Here is a 21929-nt window from a genome sequence, read left to right as displayed (position 1 = left end):
ATTCCTGCTCTACTGGTCAGAGAGGAGCAGAAGTGAAAGGAATTGATGTCTCTTTTTTTTCAGGGGCAGGGGTGCACAAGCAGGAATCTAGTACCTTAACCCTGTAGAAGCAGAGCACTCAGCCAAGCAAATAATTAGAATGTGTCAGCAGCTCCACTGGTGTCAATATTTTAACTAAGCATTGTTCTCAAATGTTTTGCTGGATAGGTATCAAACTTTTCCATGCCTGGATGAATCATGACTTTGGCAAAGACAGCAGCATTATCTCTTCTAGTACTACAGATCTAAACAGCACAATACAGGAGGTGCTTGTCACAGTCTTCCTAACAATAATAATTACTGCATAAAGTTTTTTCTGTAGTAGTAAGAAGTACGTTTGACCTTTGATCTAAGATCTTGCTTACTTGCTAGTGTTTTAAAATATTTTTTAAAATATTTTGAAAGTTGAGATCTTTCAACAGAGATTTTTTTTTCATATTTTCATCCAACATTTGATCCCTTTGTCCACTCTGGAAATTTATAAAATTTCATCCCAAACAACCTGTACTCTCTCCTTCTTAAAAACAAGTTGGACTTCGTTCATAACAATTTCAGCAGCAACTTGTTTTATTTTTGGTGCTTATATTGACCACATTCCAGTATGAAGCTATCCATACTGGATACCAGAAGTGATAGTCTCGAGTACTGGAATATATCTGAGGTTTCATAAATATCAATTTATATTTATTGGCTTTTAGATTTCTCAGTTGGTTTACGATATTAATTTTGTTAGGTCAGTATACTACTCTAAAGGCTGAATTTTAGTGAGACATTGTAAAAACTGATTTTATTTATGTATACTGTTGTGCTACATGGCTAACTGTTCATACAACCCATGTTTACAGCTGTGTACCATCTAGCCTTTTGCCACTAAGTAATAGTCAAAGCATGAAAACAAAAGCCCTATTCAGGAAAAGAATTCCCTGCACTGCTATATGAATATCAAGAGAATTATGCAAATCAAAACTCTCTTTCTGACCTTCTTTATGTATAAGGAGGGAAATATGCTGAGAATCTTGAGGTAAATACCCCTATAAGGAAACAGTAAGCACAGTAATATCGACCTCAACATTTAACTGGAATATTTAATCATTAAACTCAAGTGTCTTTGTAAGCTGTACAAATCTACATCACAAAACCAAAGAGAGTAGCTACTCTTTCAGTAAAAAAAGACTGTCTTTTTATTTGGTTTTGCAAAGGAATAAGAGGGGAGAAAGGGGCCTAAAAAAAAGTCTGAGTTCATACAAGGGATGTTAGAGAGGGACAAACCAGAGAAAATACAAATAATACTCTAAAAATTTTAGAATGATTTTTCATGACTGTAAACATGCACATTTCCTTTCAGAATTAATTTCTCTGTGTTAGTCTGTGATTCATAATTTCAGAACAGATGCAAAAGGAGAAGGCAAAACAGGTGCCTATCATACAGCACTTTAAAATGTTGCTCTGTAGCTTTGAATTTTATCTGTAAGAAAAATCAGTTTACTAAAGGCTTATCTGATTTTTTCCAAAATGTACAGCTTTATATTCTATACACTTCCTTAATCTCTCTCTCTCTCTCTCTCACATACACACACATTTTACAGTAGGATAAAACTACCCCACATGGGCTAGTGCAAAACAAAAAGTAAAATATCCTTTTAAGTCCGATTAAACTTGACTATGTTTGTGCCAGAATAACTAAAAAAAAAAAATTCAGTGTTTAAAAAGCAAAGAATATGAAGAGCTTACATCATATTTTCAGGTTCTTTTGCACAAGCTCCTATTGCTTTTGTGACATTCACAAGTAGCGCCTGATTAGTTCCAGTAAGTAAATTCACTAGAGGTGGTATTCCATCACATTTACGGATAGTAGCTCGATTTACTGGCTCTTGGCAACATTCTCCCAGTGCACCAATGACGTTTACAAGAACTTCTTCAGGCTGATTAGTGAGCAGTCCTACCAAAGCTTCTATGACTTTATATTCCCGAAATCTAAAATACAGATATAAACCCAAAGTTGTTATTGTCAGTGTATTTTATTTTATAATTAAAGTATAATTATAATTGAAGTATGATGTTTAATTTCTGTATGTAAAGTATCTTGTTGAAGAAATCACAATACAGGTGAATCACTTCAATCAATTCTTGAAAGTGTGATCTATAGCATAATTATTTACCTTTTTAAATACATTTCTCCAATTTGGCTATGTAGGAATCTGCAGAGTCATTAGAGGATTTCTAAAACTTGACATGTGGATGCAACATCAATAAATAGTTGAAAACATCCTGGAAAACTATCAAGTACTGTGGCAGCCAAACTTTCAGTACTTTATCCTGTCACGTTAACAACAGCACAGTAGTGGTGTACCAGATCCTTTTCCACCTCTCTGGACCAAAAGATCACCATACCTTTCAGTACATGTTAGTCTGTAGAGGGCTGGCCCTGACTAGTTCTATATTTAACTTAGGCGTAATAAGTGCATTTTCCTAAGGTCAGACCTATAGTTCTAGTACATTTCCGTTATGCTATGTTAGATTAGATTTTGAAACAGAAGTAATTGACAGAAAATTGAGTTGACTGCTATGTTAATACTTCCCTCATTCTTCATAGCATCCCATCTTACAAGCAGATGCATGTTAAACCTCAGAAGTTCATCTTTCAGAACAAGAATTTACTCTTCCGTACCGGGGCTGCTTTCTAAGTTCATTTGGTTCAGAACTCAGAAGATTCTTAACATTAAACAGACATTGTAACTGCTTTTCATATGTTTTCTATGATACGCTCTGACAATTCCACTTGGAATATCCAGTTAGATCTAACCTGCACATTAACTAATAATTACGCTTTGATTTATACCTTAGTGTAAATACACATAGTTCTTCCCTGTAATTTCTCTGAGGGTACGGAGTTCTCATTTGTACCTCCCTTACAACTTGTAGCTTCTGGAAATGTCTACCTGGGGTACTCTGTATTTTCCAGGAATCTGTTGTGCACATGGCAAGAAAAAAAATAGTATTTTTGAGATTTTGATAGCAGAACTAGAACTGTTTCAATAAAAATTAACTTTCCAAGCTGGTTTAGCAGTATAGCAGTTAAAGCTACCAAGGAATGAGAAACTTAATTTTTCATTAATTGAGTCTTTGCGTAAGGAGAAATCTTCCTCTCTTTGCTTACTATAATCTGGGAGTATCCCTATAAATTTTCTTTCAAGATAAAACATGAACAGGAAGAAAACAGGAGAAACAAAGAATTTTTTAAAAACCCTGCTTTCCTCTGGCTACTTTATCTGTGTTGTGTATCAACTGCTTCACAGACCGAAAGGTATGAGCTGGCTCTGCGACGGGCAGGCTGCGCTCCAACAGAGCTGTTGGCTCAGGCCATCTTGTGTCCAGAAGCAGTACGGCTGCTTGCACACAAACTGGAAACTGAACTAGTCAGGCCTAGACACCTGTATCAGGCCATTGCTGAGTCAGCACAACATCTCAGCAATGTACTTCAGGTGTAAGGAACACTGTGGAGTAGTTCAAAGACAATTAAGTGGCCCTGCAGGAGCCAGCAGGGTTTGTTAGTACTAGCTTCATGCCAGACACAAGCTCATCCTTCCAGATCTACTTATGTGCTTTCATATTATCCCCTCTCCCTGTTCTGCAGTGCCCTCCCATCTTGAGTTTGGATAGGTTTACTGCTTCAGACTTAGCACTACATAATATATCAAATCAGCTCAAGTCTGGAGCTGTGCCTGGCTAGTAACCGTCATGAAGTGTCAAGCACTTGCCAAAGATATGTGAGTAGCCCAGCAAAAATCTGTTTGCATTTGGACAGAATTATCGGCTACAGCTATACTAATAAATAAAACAGGCGATGGCTCATTCTCTAGCCCTCAGGACAAGAAGCACAACACAGCATCCATGTGGCTAAAATCTCTTATCCTCACAATCCAGGGTGGCCCCACCCATTCTGCCTAATGGAAACAATCTGTTGCCTGCACCGTTCCCAAGGAGCGTCTGGGCATTGTCTGGGAGAGTGCTCGCTGGCACACGCCGAACTGTGTAAGGGACTGGTGTTAGCAGTTAAACAGTATGGATAATCATAACATAGTGCCTGAACCCTGAAAGGTTTGGCCCTGTTAAGTTGACTAGTACAGAGTGAGTCATTCAGTTGATCTCATTGCTGATTGATCCAGAACCAGGATGCCTCCGTGTAAATACCCAAAACCCTCAGAAAAGAATGACATACGCTTCTGAAAAGCTAGGTTACTGTGCAGTCAAGAGTGCAAAAAGCATTACAGGACATTACAACAGTGGTAGAGTATGTGAAGACCATGACTCTCTATACTAACAGTTTGGGAACTCATTTAGGACAGTAAAAAGCCAGAGTGTGAATCCTTATTACTGGATTTTTTTGTAATTTTTATCCAGCAGTTATTGATCATATCTGCTTGTCCATCAAAGCACACTAAAATTAGGGGTGCTACCTCTTAGTGATACCCCTTCCAGCCTATGGGCCTTACATTCCTCTGCATAGGGCAGCATAAACTCAGCAGGAAGCCTACTGCAGTGAAGCAGGGATTTTTTTGAGGTAAGGTGTGTGAATCTGATGACTTCATTTTAGAGCATAGGAACAAGTGTTCTCAACCAATAAGCTGTTCCATGAAATGTGGAGGGCTGATAACTCCTGCTGTCACAATCTCAGACTCAGAACCCTGATACTGAGAGGTTGCAGGTGCCTAGGATAGCATTCTCATCAGTTAATTTCACTAATTTAGAAGCTGGGTGTCCAGACTAAGCTAGTTTTATGATCCCTTTCTATAGAGAGAGGTATCTATGCCAACTATCCTAGATTCTAGTATATTTCTAAAGCAAGCAGATCTAAGGTGTATTGGGTTATCTACCCTAGAATGAGATAATTTGTTCTGTCTCTTGATTTAAAACATTCAAGCTGAGTGTGCTAACTAACTACCATGCAGCATTGACTTCAGTTTGTAAACTACAGAGGGGAGTGAGGACATCAGATATGCCCATGTGTCCAAGATTTAGTATGTGCTTGTACACCTCCTGACTCATTGTCCTATATCTTAACTATTCTTTAGAGGCACCAATTGTCCTCATTGACTCTTAAGATTTAACACTGTTTCCCCTGTACCCTGATAATGTCAGGTGGCAATTTTTGAAGTACTATGAAACCTAAGTTGAAAGACCAACTGATTATAAAGTATGATTTTGAAGAATCATGACATAATAATTTTGAAAATAATAGTGGCCCATAAAATCAAGACGTAACAATGCAATAAATGTTTGTAAAATTAAGTTGTTACTTTGACACATTTTCTCCACTGATTGCACATTTCCAGATGGCTCCTGTCACAGCTGCTAAAAGTTGTTTGTTTTCAGTGTTACCAAGCAAAATAGACAGTGGCTGTAGACCTCCATGCTGTCTAACCAGGTCACGTGTTTCTTTATCTTCTGCACACTACACAAAAAAATGAAATATATATCATGTAAAATGTGTAAAATTATGTCCTCAAAACCTAGGTGAATTATGTTGTAACTAGTAAAAACTAATACAGAAAACTCCAAGTATTTTATTAAAGCATCTCAATATACTAACAACTCAGAGACTTTGACAGTAAACCACTTCAGTATATGCAGTAATTCTTATACTGTCACATTGTCCACCTTAAGGGCAAACAAACACAAAAAAACCAAAGCGGCTCTTTGCACAGTGTTCCCTGCCTCTCTCAACTGGTCACCTGTGCAATTTAGGGCTTACACACAAGAAAAGCGGATAGGAACTTAATTACAATACTAAATATGCAGCTAAAATATTCTTAGAAGAATTAAATCAAAGACCATAAACATTTTAATGAAGTAATTTCTTACATATTAGAGAAATAGTATAAATAAGAAACACTGAAACTGACAACCACATGAAAACAAAGGGCTAATACTGGCTCTGATCTACTGATTATAATAATACAATTACCTTAAATATGGCACCTGCACAAAGCATCTGAAGTTCCTCATTTTCACCACTCAAATTTTTCACAAGGTTCTCAATCATTCCTTCTGTCCTCATTGCAAGTCTGTAACTTGGCTAAAAAGATAAAGTACATCTTTTAAATCCTGTATATTAATAGTTAAGAACACAAGTCACAATAATAATACAGTGCTACAATTCTAGTCCCTGACAGGGAGAAGCCTTGTACTTTATTTTAAATGTAAGTCATCCACATTGCCTTGAAAATACTAGTCATGTTTTCAAAGTTAATCAAGTATTTAAATTCTCTGCAGTACTCTTCCAATCACCTGTAAAAACAGTTGCTGCAATGCCTGTTTGGTAGCTACCTGGCTTAAACAGAATTCAGAGTTTTCTGAAAGGCATTTAAGCTTCCTGCTAAGAGCCAAGGAAGAAAAAGATACTTCATAATGGGATCAAGAAGTGCCCACTCATTTCACTGAGAGACAGCAGCCAAACAATGGAGCTATTCCTAAAACAAGGCTAAAAAACCACGTTCTTAGGAGAAAAAGGTTTTTGTGATATTTTCTTCCAGATTTTAACCCACAGGCATTGTAACAGGGAACCATTATTTAAGAAAGAGGAAACATCTGCGTCAGAGATGCATTTAGTGTTATTTCCAAATTTGGCCAGATAAGAAACCCTCAAAAAAATCTGCCAGGTCTCATGGAGCTTGCATAAACCAGAGCAGTTCAAGATGAAAATTTTGAAAATACAAAGAGTTTTATAATGTAAAACCTTCTGAAAAATCATGTCTTCCACATCTCACATTCACCAAGAGAGGTCAGGCATATTTTTGGCCTTTAGTGCAACGCACCTTATTTTTAAATAAGATTCCACAAATGGAGAAATAACCACTCATCTTATATGGCAATGGTAAAAATTACTTGTATTCATATTTAAAAACCTCGTCTACTTAAATTTGTGAAACCTGACAAGAAAATCTGTAGAAAAATCACATATGTAGGAACGGTTGGACTCGATGATCCGGTGGGTCTCTTCCAACCTGGTTATTCTATGATTCTATGTTCCCTTCTTTTTGCAATCAATGAGACCTTACCAAATTCACAAGGACACTGTAAACCACACTGCCTTGCACTGCATTGGCCACACCTGCAGGTTAGCTTTTTAGAATTTAAATTTACTGATTAACCAGAATATAGCATCTTTAGTTGCAAAATGTGTCAAGTATGATGAAAAAAAAAGAGAAAAAAAAAACCCTGAAAGTGATTAGGGATATTGTTTCTATATTTTTTTCTGTCATAAACTACTCCTAGCCTTTTAAATAAAAAATATTTGATCTTTACTTCATTAAAAGCTGTGGCCTTCTGAAAAACAATTTGATCACACAAAGCATTCACTTCCTGGTTAATCCATTGCCTTGGTATAAGGCACACTCACACATAATGCTTCCTATTAGTAGCTAATTGCTTTGATTGGGTTTTTGTTGTCATCCTGTAATGATTAGAAACAACTTAGCTATATGTTTACTTACCTCTGATGCACATTCTTGTAGTGTCCCCACTACTGGGGTCAAGATATTTGCATGTGAACATTTGAGCCACCTAGCTAATAATGGAATGCCACCAGCTTTACGGATTGCTTCTTTATTTTTGATGCCTTTGCTACAGCTCCAGAGGGCCAAAGCCCCACAGCGTGCTATTTCAGTATCTTTCGCTTGATATGGTTTTAGACTGGTTGATCCCACTGAACTACATTCCAACAGGCCAACCTAAAAAAATCACATTTTTTTAATTATATACAGGGAAGTTTGACATCATACTGCTTTTTAATGATAGCAAACCCTACCACAAGAATCATGCATGCAACATATGATGTATTTTTCAGACAAAAATACGCATATAAGAAGGGTACAGATCTTAATGTCTGCTTACCAGTCTCTTGATTCCTCCATGCTGCCTTACTGTCCTTCGTGCTTGTTTAAATCGAGCAACATTAGCAATTGTTTCAGCTGCCAAACTTTTTAGATCTTTATCTGGAGAGTCAAGGATTTTCACCATGATCTCTAAGCCCCCAAGATCTGCAATTGCATGTCTCATCAGTGTATTTTGACTAATTTCTTTCAGGATTTTTAATGAACCAATCTAAATAACAGAAGATAACCAGAGTTAAGCATCATTTAAGTATACACAAAGAGAAAAAATCTTTAAAATGCTGGGTTATCTCAAAAATTTGATATTTTAAATTGAGCCAGAACAAAATAAGGAAACAGAAAGTTAAGGAAATAATTTTCCTAAAAAAATCTCTGAAATGGAGAAAATAAAGAAATAAATAGATTTTCTTTAGACTATAAAACGTTGAAAGTTGAAAAAAAAAATAAAAGGCATATCCATTGCTCTGTTCAACAAAGCTACTTACCTGACATTTAATTTCTTCTGTATCAAGTAAATTAATTAATACTTCAAGACATCCACTGTCTCTAATGGCCAGCTGACAATGTTCTTGAGCCAGATTGAAATGTCTCATAAAACACAATGCTAGTACAGTAGCTGTTGGATTACCTCCCTAAAATAAAGCAAATAATTCACAAATGTGTAAAGTGCATTTATTATAAAACCTAAGCTTTTCTGGTAAAACTACTACTAAAGAAGAAATATGATAGATTATTTTGATTATATGGTGTTAAATAATGCAGACATAGTAAGAAATGGAATTATTGACAAGTCTGCAAATGGCATATAGATTGAAACGAGCGAATAGCACAGGTGACACTATACTATATTACTATATGGCTTGCTGTGACTGGAGTAGTAAATTAAGCAGTCAACTACTGTGCATTTTGTATGAGTGTTTGTAGGTAGAAAAAGTGAAGATACAGACATTTCAGAGAAGCCGTCTGCATTTTTTGCATTGGTGTTCATTCTGTAAGAAACCACGAGATTCCAACTGGAATCTTCCCTTGTGGAGAATGGAGAACATTTCAGGAGATTTTTTCTGAAACTGAAGTCAATGTAGAAGGATTTTATAAAAGACTCTTACATTGTGAATAACAAATTGCCATTATTAGATAGTGTTCAACCAAGTTATAAAGAAAACCAGGTAAAATGGTTGATCAAGTACAAGCGGTATTTGACCTCTTGCTTCAAACTGCCCAGTTACCAATGTCTTGGGAAATAATACAAATGAAGTCAACTTTGAAAAGAGTTCAACCGTTATCAAAACCTTTTAGCCAAAAATCTGAGCTGCACAAATTGGTAGATTGAAATGAAGAACAGAAGTGGCAGATATCTGTCTGAACATCATATTCTTGTAACAAAATGATACACTTAAGAGTCACCATGAATCTGTTAAGAGAAGCCCTACCTTACAAAACCTTCCAAGCTTGTGGCAATGGTGATCTAGTTGATACGTCTAACTGGACTCCATAAGGATTTTTACAAAGTCCCTCTCTGATACCTTTTAAACTAAGTCACTACATTACAAGAGGAAGGTCATTGCATGGATTGAAAAGAATGACTAAAGGATAGCCAACTGAGGATAAAAGCAAATAGGCCAATAAAGGGATGAGATTTAGTGAAGTTCCGCAGATCTGTGTTGAAGTCTTGAAGTTCAACATACTCATGAACACTCTGAAAAAATGGAAGGATTAGTTACATCACAAATTTGTGAATGATAGCATGATTCAGGGTCAGTTGTAATGAACTGCTAAAGATGTTACTGAGACTAAGAGAGCAATAAAATACAAAATGAGAATTAAAAAAAAAAAAAGAAGGCATATAAGGACTTATTTGGAAAAAAAAACCAGTGAATGGAGGCTGCCATTGTAACTCTGTATAAATCCACGGTTCACATCTATCTTAAAAACTTCATGCAATTCTGCAGTCTTCATTTCAGGAAGGTTACTGTAACACTGGAGAAGTTCCAGAGAAGAGCAGCAAAGATAATCCAAGTTTTTTTCAGTCTAGAAGAGGGGTGCCTGAAGGGGTATGATAAGAGGTCAACAATGTTAGGGATGGCATTTTACTGACTGTCAGTAAACACATAAATATCATATTAAATTTTCATCTCCTTGAGCTAAAAATAGGTTGGGGCTTGGCGACTATTTGAAAGCTGTGCTTTTGTCATCTTCTGACTTTGCCCTGGGCATTCATTTGTGGTCCTGGATTTCTTCTGCCTTGCTAGAATCAGAACAGAGTTTCACACTACTGTAAGTTATGCAATCAAGTTTCCCATATTTGTGGAAATCAGAGGTCAGGACATCGGGAGTGCAAAGATGAACTCAAACCACAGAAAACTTCCATCCTGATTATTGTGTCCCCCCCTACTGTTACAGTCAAGCTACTGGGATACACTGTCTTTTGATCTGCCCTATACACTTTCTTTTATGTCTAAATTTAAGGTCATAAAGTTACAAATAATAAAAAAAAAATATAGGGCTCAATGTAGGCATTCTATCCTGGAAACCAGAGCATATAAAATGACGTGGGATGTTGTATATGAGTTTGAGATTACAGTGTAATATTTGATTAAAAGTATGGATTTTTGAATATATAAGTGAAAGTGCTCAATAGGAACATTGGTATTATCTCTTTTTAGGCACTTGTGCAACTATTACTAAAATTCTGTGTCTTACTTTTTCCACAGTTCTAAAAGGAAAGTGAAAATATGGAAATGATTCAGAGAAGAGATAGAGATGATTGTAAGCCTGGAAGATAGTTTCATTAAGACAGACATGAGAAGCACTATTCATTTTATTAAAAAGTAAATTAAGGTATGATTTATTCATAGTGAATAAATAAATCTACGAGGAAGAAGAACATGATCACAGAGAGCTCTACAGTCGAGCACAGAGGTTTGATGATTTGAAATTAAAAGTACTAAAATTTAGATGAGGAGTAAAGTGCACGTTTTTCATTGTGTGGTTAATTACCCTTTGGAATAAATTGCTTAAAGTGATGATAAGTTTTCCAGCAATGCAAAATTTTCAGTCAAGACTAGATATTTTTCTAAAAGATAAGCTCCATTTCAGACACAGCTACTAGACTATGAGCAAGAAAAAGATCGAAGAATACACTCTGTGGTATACAGAAAGTTAAACTGTATGGATTCTTTTGAACCCATAAGACAGTTTTACTATTAATCAAACAGGTATGAACTCAGCTGCACAGAAATTAGGAGGGCTGAGCCACCATGTAGGTGGAACAGAAGCAGAAGTGCATGAGCAATGCCAACTGGTGCTAATGTGGAAGTCAGAACACCTAGTAAATCAAACTACAGTCTCCACCTCCCACATGCCTCTGAATTCCAAGGAAGCTTCGGCTCCCATCCAGATTTGAACTGTGCTGCCCAAGCCCACCACTTTCAAATGACACTTTCAAAACTGTAAGGGGCTTAGAGCCAACCCTTTCCAGAGGAAAATATTTTGCTAAACTGAGCACATCAGACTGAAATACAGAATACTGAAAAACTGAACAATGTTTGCTAATATGAAAAAAGTAGATTGAAAAAAACCAAGAACTTTTGCAGCATATTTCTTAAATGTAGAAACAGTATGACAAATGCAGTAAAGAAGCCTGTAAATAAAAAATGCTTTTTAACAGACACCATAAATATAGTATAGAATCACAAGTGAGAAAATACATCCAAAAGGAAATAGATAAAGTTTCAGATCAGTAACTTATATCATATAAAACACTTCTGCTCATCAATAAAGAATGTGGTTGGCATTTCATAGATAACTTTTACTTAAAGTTCTTGTACCAATATATATCCACAGAATTTCTGCACAGAAAACCAGTTAAATATAAAGGTCATTTTTAAACATCTGTAACATATCTTGTCCTAAAGGAAGATCCCTGCCTATTTTTCACGTTATCTCTTTTTATGAATTGTTATTATCTTGACATCAGAAGAAAATTAAACATCTAGCTTAAGAACATATTTTAATCTATTTCGTAAAGTATGTCCTAAGGAATAAAATATTGTAGCAATTTCTCAAATGTTCTCCTAGAGAAATCAGCCTATCCACACAAGTCACAGTCTAAATGATTTTTTTTAAAAAATCCATAAGTTATCATTCCAAAGCTACACAGAACATTCTGTAACACAAAAGGACCAACAGCTGTCCTTTTATGAAGTCTGTGGTCTTTTCGTATAGCTTAGACTATGAGTTTTAACTTGCTTTGTCTTATAAAAATTTTGCAGTTGGTCTTTAAAGAGAAAACTTGACTTTTTATTACTTCACATAAATGTAAGGAGTATATTGCTAATGTGGCGAGTGTTGTCTCTTCTTTTAAGGAGTGCTTCTGCTACAGTGAAACTACATTTGTACATAATGTAGTAATTCATAATTCACTTATCTTACACGTATAATGGTTGCCATATGACATTTAATATGGACCAGGTTTTTAAAAAATAAACAACTTTTAATTCTCTTATATTAAATAAAAAAAAAGAAGTGTATCTAATAATACATGCATTTTATTTTTTTGGCTTCAAAAATGCATGCCATTTTTAAAGTAAAACCACAATAAAATATTTTTCAGATGTGCTGAAGAATCAGTACTACAAAATAAAAAATATTACTGATGGTTTCAACAACTATTTTTTGCTTCTTGAAGTTATCATTACAATAAGTCTTCCAGTACTTACAGCATAGATTTTAACATGCATGGAAATAGTTACCTCTCTATTAAGTTGACATAAAATCTGCATAATACTGTTCTGCCATTTGAAATCTGATATGGTGGGTGCAAAACAAACCCTATTGGCAAATCAACAGTCAATTTGAAGCCTTGAAATTAAATGCAGATTTAGTTTAAAATGTACATCTTCCTATATGATGGTATAATGTATATATCCAGAATTTAAATGAAAATAAAACAGTATAACTGCTAGACTATTAGTAAAACATCTTCTTTGCAACATATGCATAATGTCCTTATTACGATGGTCAGACCTCACAACTGAGAATCACAGAACAACATGACACAGAATAAGTAGAAAAGCTTGCCTTACTTTTGCTTTTATTTTTGAAGTGTTTAACAGGCCACTTCTATAATACAAAATGCACAGATTAATCTATTTAAAACTGTTAATGTACATATACAAAGGCGGCTGTTTTAGACAGTGATAAGACTGAACATGAATTTGCTATCTGTGAGTCCATTCTCACCTTCTGTGATGGGAGGAAGAAAAGAAAAAGATGCCTATGAGACCTTCCCCATAAATTTCTCCATTACAGCAGGGCAGGGTGTAGAGCCTGCACTGATAGTCTTTTCACAATGAAAAGAGCATTTCAGGAATGGTGAAAGCTACAGAGGTGTCTTAAAAACATAAATCAAGATTTAATGTAAAAAAGAATATCAGCCCAGCTAGTTTGACTGCCTTCATAATATAGACCAAGTTTTCATCCATTTATTTTTGTGTACCACAAAATAACTAGCATTTGACTAACACACACTTTACATGAACTCAGTCTTGATTAAAAGATGTCAAGAAATGGGAAATCTAAAAGCTAATAATCTTTACTGCTAAAATACTGATCTTTCCTGATTTCACCACTTTTTTTCAATATGATTTGAGCATTTGGACACCAGAGGAAGGCTAATTGCTTCCAAAATCAGCCTTACTACCACTGTATAACAAGGTAAACTTTACTTCTCTAAGCCTACGAACTGCTCCTGATCAAGAAAAAGCATTCGTTGTCTTTATCACAGAAGCACTGAGTAACTGTTCAGTTGCTTGCATGCTAACTTCCATAGTTTATTTAGAGTAACGGTTTCCTGCACAGTACAAACACATTCTGAATTTTGTGTTCTCATCTACTGAATTTTCCACCTGCATATCACGAAGCACATTTGATCTGCATGGAGACACCCCACCAAGCAATTGAGATTTGCCTCTGAAAGCCTGTCTTGTTATTCTGCATAGATCACTATTCCTGGTTTTCAAGAGTGACTTCATATTCACATCCAGAACCCTGACTTAAGTGCTGAACAGCGCGAGGTTTAGTCACTGCTGTACTAGAAACATCTTTATGTGGTGATGTTTCTCCAAATATGTACATATGTATTGGTTAGTCCATTCCAAATGCACAGAAAGATCACACAAAATTTTGGCTGCATCCTTTTTCACTGGCTTGTTTAGTGTCCTATCCTTCTGCACTTAAAAATCCCCAGGCCTTCAGGAATTCTTCCTTAGGCCTCACGCAATGCTGGACACTGCTTCTGAAGTATTCAAGTACCTTCTGACACTTTCTGGCAGAACAACATTCAAAGAGCATGCCTATTCCCAACCGCAGTGCTTTAAGATCTCAACAACAAAGGCTCCTTAGCAACAGAAAATAGTAGAAAGTTGCTACCTACTTAGTTGCTAGTGCTAATGTTTGTTAAAATTAGTATTTATGGTCATCCTAGGGCTTCTTATACCACAAGATTTCCAAGGGTGGTGGACAAGGGGACAGGGACACCAACAAAATTAGCTACATGGATATAGTTTAATGTTCTTAAGCATTTCACCATTTTCTGCGTAAGTGTATTAAATAAATTTCATGGTGAAAAGAACAGGCAAAGATGGCTTTGCACATACTTTGCAGGCATTAGCTCTTAAAGCAGCTGAAATCACCCTGATTCCAAATGTAAGTCAGGGCAGTCTGAATGCTGGTTGCCCAGGATGTTGCACAGGTACAATAGTGTTTTTAAATGGAAGTGTATCAAATTCAACTAAATAAAAGCTAGTAGGAGGTCAGAAATTCATTCATTGTTGTTACGTAAATTCAGGAAACCAGAAGGCACGATGTAATGGGAAAGAAGGAAAGAGGAAGCTCAGAAGAGTCATCAATGCCTTAAAAAAATTACACAGAGTGCAAAAGCAAAAATCTCATTGAGGTTGAAGAACAGGAAGCGTAGAAAGATTAATCAGCCAAGATCATAAGCTCTTTAGTTGGCTGAAACTCAGGAAGGGTATAGAGAGTGAGAACAAGATCAAGTAACTAAAAATGGAACTAAAAGAGTAACACAAGCATATAAGAACACAGACCAAAATACAACTACCAAGTGACACACAAGTTGAAATCATCATTTTGTTTGATACTTCCATAACAATCAAGAGGGAGAAAACTGTTAGTTGACATCAAACTTGAAACAAATGCAATCAAGAAGGCTAAAAGCCTTGACAGGTTTTTTTATGCATTAGTCTTTACCATGCTCTAGTAATGTGTATTCAATGTCAACGATGACAGAGTAAATACCTATGCTAAGGACATACATAACTGAGCTGTTTCCTTTCTAGCTGAGCTTCATGGAATCCACGCTATGGTAATGACTGAACTGGCTGATGCCAAAAGCATTAGTTTGCAGAACTGCAGAAAAGAATCTGGTGTTAATAATGTTTTTATTTAATTAAATTATTTAATTAAAATTCATTAGTGGAATGAAAAGAACTCCTAGAACGATAATACTGTTTAAGTAGAATCCCAGACCAAACATTAATAAAATATTGCCATTTTTATAAAACTAGAAACCCAAAATTAAGCATAAAACAGAATTCTTCATTTACACCTTTGTGACTTTTTGATTTTCTGTTGAACTTAATTCTTTCAAAATCACAGACCATTTTGCAATTTTCTGCTGGGAAATACTTCAAAATTTAAATATATTTTAAGAACGTTTAATAGAAGACTGAATATTGCAGTACAATACCTACAATATGCTTCAGTAGGGCAGTTTTTCTATGCTAGTGAACCTCTAAACACTCTTGAGTTTGTTTTGGTTTAAATACTAGTTCAAATTTTTCACTTTATTTTATAAAACATACAAGCTGCAAGTTGTTAAGAAATGAGTTAAGGACAAAGGTAACTGAGTTGTGGAATAATTCCCTGCCCCATTTCCTAAATCTTCTTGCGCTTTGGCTACAGCCTGACAGTGTGTAAACCATACAGATCAATATAACTAAAACCAGCAGAAAAACATAGGCATCACAAAATCCAGAACATTCACACTGGACTAAAATCAAGCACAGAAGCTGCAGGTTTAGTTTCAGATTAATATCTTGACCCTGACCCTTCACAGTGGCAGAAATGACATACATGTTATGACCCAGACACAGCAAGTTTAGATTGTCACCATATTTTATGAAAATGAAAAGAAATTAATTTCCAAGCAAAATAATAAGTCTATTATTTTCTCAGGGAACCAGAAGGTTTTGTTAGGCAACTCTTGATTCCCTCTTGAAAACTCTCCCTATACATATATCCATTCCATTAGCTTCTGATTCATAGTAATTGGAGGTAAGAGTCAATGTAGTTCACATTCAAACATATGAACTTTTACTTCATTGAACTAGCAACAGTAGAATGTTTTTCCCAGTAACTTCTCAGACCTCAAGCTTGGAGAGAAGTGAAATACGGACCCAAAACCCACAGAAAACCCAGCCAAGGTAATGTAATAATTTAACAGTGTAAGTTTATCTTCTGATTTGTGAAATTTTCAGTTTAGGAGTGTATTTGTTCCCCAGTTGTATCTGGACAATTTTGTAAAGACAACAGATCACACTCTTTTCAATTCTAGATACATTTGGAGAGAAAAATAAGAAGATTCTAATGTACACAACAAACCCACAATCCCACTGTGATTTCTAGATCAGATCACTGCAACAGATGTTAATCTGGGATTTAATCTAATTGATACACCAGAAACTACTGTTACTGCAAAATGTCAGCACTCAAGAGAACATATGAGCACTGAGGTCATTCCAAGTTTTAGCTCTGGCTTAGGTTTGACTTACGACAGGTCACCTGTAGCACCTCTGGTAGCTGTACTAGGGTTAAGACTTCAGCTTCCCTGGCAGTGCACCTTGAGGTAAATGTATTTATAGAGTAAGTCTTAGATTGTCTCCAATCCACTCAATAGTCTCCTAATGACACTCCAGCATGAATGAACTCAGCTACAGCAACCATCCTAGACTTCCTCTGCCCACCACAACTGGCCCTTTCAGCATATGCAAATTGCTTTACTTAATGAACAAACCATCATCTTCCACTATTCTCCCTCAGAGACTTGTGCCATTCAGCATTGTCTATTATTGAAATGCAAAACTTTCTCCATGTTTACATCTGTGGCCAAAAGGTCAGACAATTCCCTCTAGAAATGGCCCTGCTTACTTCTACCATTATGTAATGAATCATTTTGGGGTGGAAACTTCATTGCTGCAGTAACTGTAACAGCAGAGTGCACGTCACCATACCTCTACTCAGTCTTCCTCATGAGCCTCAGAAACATGGCCAATACCACTCACAGCTTGACAAAACATCTATTTGATGTTAAAGAGGACATTCCATATTGCTGCCTGCACTACAGGGATAGCTACTATGTATATAAAAAGACTAGTCTCTCTCTAATAACCCAGGGCCTGGAGGATCATCATGGACACTAAACTAGGATACAGTGAATGTGCAACACAACCAAGCCTTCAGAATTTGTGTCTTCTTCAGGCATGCAGGATGTGAGAGCTGGTAGGATGCCTGTATTGTTGGTAAGCCTGCATATCCTACATTGTCATGAGTCTATTATGCCTATAAAAACAATATAACGCCTTCAGCTCTTGCAGGCTGGCTGGAGCGATATATTCAGATATTTCTTCACAATATGATTTTATAAAAGCATCTGAATACTCTGTGTCCTGAACAAGCCTGGCTGCATGCTTGAAAACCTCTGCAAGGCCAGCAAAAAGCCTATGCTATGGCATTTATAGTGGGCTATCTCCTTAAATTTAAACATGAATATTTGAGCACACTCACCTGCAAACATTTTTTTATATAGCCTTCTACCTGATGTTAGTCTTTTTGTGATTTCTTTCTTCCCTTTCTGCCTCACTCTCTGGCTGAAGTCATGGTACATGAATCACAAGCCTTCGAGACAAACTTACCCTACAAAAATCCTTCAACAGCCTTCAGAATGTCCCTTTGACATGTGCACTGAAAAGCCAGGGCTCATGGTATCCTTGAATTATGCTTGTCTCCCAATTCCCTCCCATCCCATAAAGAAGTTCTATTTGATGTTTATGTCATCTCCCTCCTAAAAGATACCAACCAGCTAAAAGATATCAACTGAACAAAAAAATGTTCTTTCAAGAAAACTGCTAAATAGGGCTAAATTTGCTTTGCAAGAAAAACAAGCTCTCAGATGTATTATGTGCCAATACAGATAGGAGAGAACAGCTAGTTAGGTTCATATAGACCAAAATAACTCAGAAGATCAAAATATAAACTTAAAGGTGATTCTTGGGTAAAGAGAACAAAAGTGCTGTTGCTCATAGAACAGTGAGTAATTTAGATTCGTATGATTCCTCAAAGAAAGGACATATATGTTCTAGTGACCAGAAGGCAGGTAAGGTCTTTTGCATCTATGAAGAATGTATTGGATTTTTTACTTTGTTTTTCTGATGGGTCAGACAACATCAACCTATGCCAGCTGTCACAAAATCTCCACATGTTGCTGTTCCTTTTGTCAGCTAATTCTTGCAAATTCCTTCCACATGTTTATTTATTCATGTTTTTCTTCAGAATCCAGACAGCCTCTCACTTTGTTCACCAGCATAGAGTCAGAAGAACTGTCCCAAAAATGTGAGGATACTTCGCTGCCCTCTCCCTGAAGAGCGCTAAAGACAGGGCAGCACATGGTGATAAGAAAGTAGAGAGCTGTGCAAAGCCAGTAGGTTTGGTCTACTAAAACTCTTCTGAAGAACTAGAAGCAAGACCAACCTATAGAATGCTGATCACACATCTCTTGTCTATGTAAAGAAAGCTCAAGTACAGCCACCAAGCTGGCTAGGCCAAATTTAGAGCATAGGTATCTAGCAGATGCCCATCAATTAATTACCCCATTAACTGAGGACCACCAATTAGTTTCTAACACCACTACAAAATGGCTGATCTGTACTCCAAGGAAAATATTCCATGGAAAAAAGGTTAGAAAACATGCAACCTCAAATTTCCAAGTAGATAAAGAATATGGAATAATAGCAGACCTTCAAAAGACTTGACATTACACTCACTGATGACTTCAAATGCACAAGACTGTGGGGATGGAAATCATCTGTCTAAATTCACTCATCTACAGCCATCCTACATTCCTGATAATTAAGATCAAGTCATCTCTAGCCATCCTACGTTCCTGTTGAGTCAACACCAAAGCTGAAAATGTGATCCATCTCATTCTACATTAGATGCTTAAAATATCAGATGAATCACATCCTAAAAGTGTCTGTTTTTTCCACTGATCATAAAGGTAGCCTTGAATGCCCAGCTCAGTTACAAACACCTACTCTATTTACATTTAGAGTTAGGTGAGATGGATCCCAGTCTAGGTACTGCTTTTATGTTTTGGCACTAGAACAAGGATACAGCCCCCTCCCTGCTTTAGGCCACTTCATCTGAGGAAAATAAAGCATATGTATTTTTTAAAAGAACATGCAGAAATTAGCAGGAGATGAGGATTGAAAGAGAAAAGGGTCTAGGACTGATTTAAAAAAGATCTACACAAACAGCATTACTGTTTTTTAATTTAACATTGATATTTGTTAATCCTGACAGCAGACTTGGAGATGTGACATATGCTGCCCACAATGCAGATGTACTACTGACCTTGCATGACAACACTTGGCTCACAATGAGAATAAAAGCCTTAAAGCTATTATAGCTATTTTATTTTTATGGATTCAACTCATTAGGGAAACCAGTGGAAGTGAATCTGTTCAGAAGATTTAATGAGCTTGGACTAGGAAGGACCTGTGCCTGTACAGACTACTGGAGGTCCAGCATGCTGCTGAAGTTTCATAAGCATTGAGCACATAGAAAAGACATTATGATTTGAAACCAGCTAAAAAAGATTTTGCAAGAAAAACAAAATTATACCAATAGTTCATGAAAAACTAAGAGGAAAATGTTCTCTAGAGAAATAAAAGAAACTTGAAAACTGAACTTAACGAGAGCATAGGAAAAACAAATATAGATGACATGGCTGAAGCACAGGCATGGCTCTGAAGTAACTGTGTGAATAATAAGCTGTGATTAAATTGAGCCTAGACCCAACATGGAACACTTAAAACCAACAAAGAATGCTGTTCTCACTTCTCAAAACTCTTTTTAGACACAATCATATTCTAAATCTTCAAGAAAGTCAACAATTTGCATGACTTTAAAGCTGTAAGTCAGACTGAGACAGCTCTGGCAATTTACAATTATTTTAGAGGTACAGTAGTTTTGGTGTCAAAACAGTAGCTCATTATTTTAATTGCCTGCTTTTACAATAGGATATACTCCTGTGAAAGAGAAGAATCAAGCATCAGTCATTTTTCATTAATTTCCTCAGCCCCTAATTTTTGAAATTCCATCTATTCTTTCATGATGGTGTTTGGTTTTTTGTCTACTTTATTTCTTTACTTCTATCCTGCCTTTCATTTCACCAGCTATGGAAGTCTTAGGAATAGGCAACCCTAAGAAATTAAACCTCTACATAGAAATTCATCAGAGTAGGTACTAATAGTCAGAAATCAATTGTCCGTTAAGAATTTATACCTCTTGTGATGCGGAATGATTGTTTGTACAGTATTTTGAGGAGAGAGAGCTATGCAAATGCTTCAGAGTTGCCAATTATAATATTAACTTGAGAGTTCGCCATTTGCCAATATGTCCTACCTCATAAATTTATTGTAAAAAAGATTCCATTTTCATGGTTAGCACTGGCTAGCTTGTTAAAAACTACATGTCTTAATCATTAAATGCAGTTTTCCCATATTTTAATTCCCTTTTTTTCATTAATCACATTCTTTATTGATTTTAAAAAAAAATCCTTGGCTAATACTGGAAGAAGGTAATGAGAGATGCTCATGAACAGTGGAGAAGGGAATGATATCAAGACTGACAGGTTTGCCAGGGCTAACAGGTTAGCCAAACATGTGCCTAGAAACACTAGCAGGTGGCACATGATTATGCCTTATACATTCATTATTTTCTGAAAAAATAAGTCTACCACTTAGCCAAACTACAGTAAAATTTATTTTTCATCTTGATCTATCAGTTCAGTTGAAGAGTATCCTTTGTATCACCCCACCGCACTTTCATAAGGGAAAAGAAAAGATTTGTTGTTAGACATTCCACTAATAAGGTCAGGTGAATTATCTGCAAAATTGGTCAGTCCTGAAAAAATGCATTACACAGCAAAATTATTTAATCTACAAAAAGAACATTTATATATGTTTATTTTGTACTTAACAGCTAAAATATAATCTCATGCAAGGTTTCCTAATGTGATATTATTAAAAAAAAAGTTAACTCTTACCCACAGATTGTGTAAAAAATTATATAATGTGCAATATATTTCCAACACATATTAGATACCTTAAGTCCCGCTATTAGATTCTATTATTTGCCTCTATTGTGCATCTAGGGACAAATTTCAAGATAACAGATACATTTCTTTTATAATTTTGCAGATAAAATAATTTCTAAGTTGGTTACATGGCTGACCAAATTCATAATTTGTATGTTAATCATCTAAGCATCCAATTATAGTCATAATGTTCTACCCAACAGTAACTCTTCCTGGGAAAATGGAAGCAGAGTGAAGAAATAGAAAGGTAACGGCTCAGAATTCATATTTGCAGTTCTCTGTGTAGTTCATTGTTCAAGAAAATCGATAAACATCAGAGATTTTAGACTTTCTATGACTACCAAAAGCTTTCAAGCAGTATTACAATGTGTAAAATAAGGAAACAAACAATTGGTATTTTAGCGGGTACTCTGTAACACTAATACTATTTTTTCTTGCCGTACAAAATTCAAAATTGCTTTTTGTATAGTTTCACTTTAAATTAACTAGCACATGAAGACAAATTTTATTCTTGAGGCTAAAATGCCCATGTCTCTTTCAAG

The 21929-nt window shown here is 35.9% G+C and overlaps 1 protein-coding gene across 1 annotated transcript in view; it reads right to left on the bottom strand.

Annotated features, from left to right (window-relative positions):
• Window positions 1-21929, bottom strand: part of ODAD2 (outer dynein arm docking complex subunit 2) — an 80943-nt gene that overhangs the window by 40318 nt on the left and 18696 nt on the right. Inside the window, exons 10-15 of the mRNA XM_069859449.1 lie at window positions 8417-8563; window positions 7933-8142; window positions 7533-7769; window positions 6005-6115; window positions 5337-5491; window positions 1771-2013 (exon numbers count right to left, since the gene is read on the bottom strand). Coding sequence (XP_069715550.1) covers window positions 1771-2013; window positions 5337-5491; window positions 6005-6115; window positions 7533-7769; window positions 7933-8142; window positions 8417-8563 — 1103 coding nt within the window. The remainder of the gene's footprint in view (window positions 1-1770; window positions 2014-5336; window positions 5492-6004; window positions 6116-7532; window positions 7770-7932; window positions 8143-8416; window positions 8564-21929) is intronic.

This window comes from Phaenicophaeus curvirostris, chromosome 6 (genome assembly GCF_032191515.1).
Source record: "Phaenicophaeus curvirostris isolate KB17595 chromosome 6, BPBGC_Pcur_1.0, whole genome shotgun sequence".
Lineage (NCBI taxonomy): Eukaryota > Metazoa > Chordata > Aves > Cuculiformes > Cuculidae > Phaenicophaeus > Phaenicophaeus curvirostris.
Note: the sequence above shows the minus strand (reverse complement) of the source record. Positions and strands in the feature narration are given on the sequence as shown.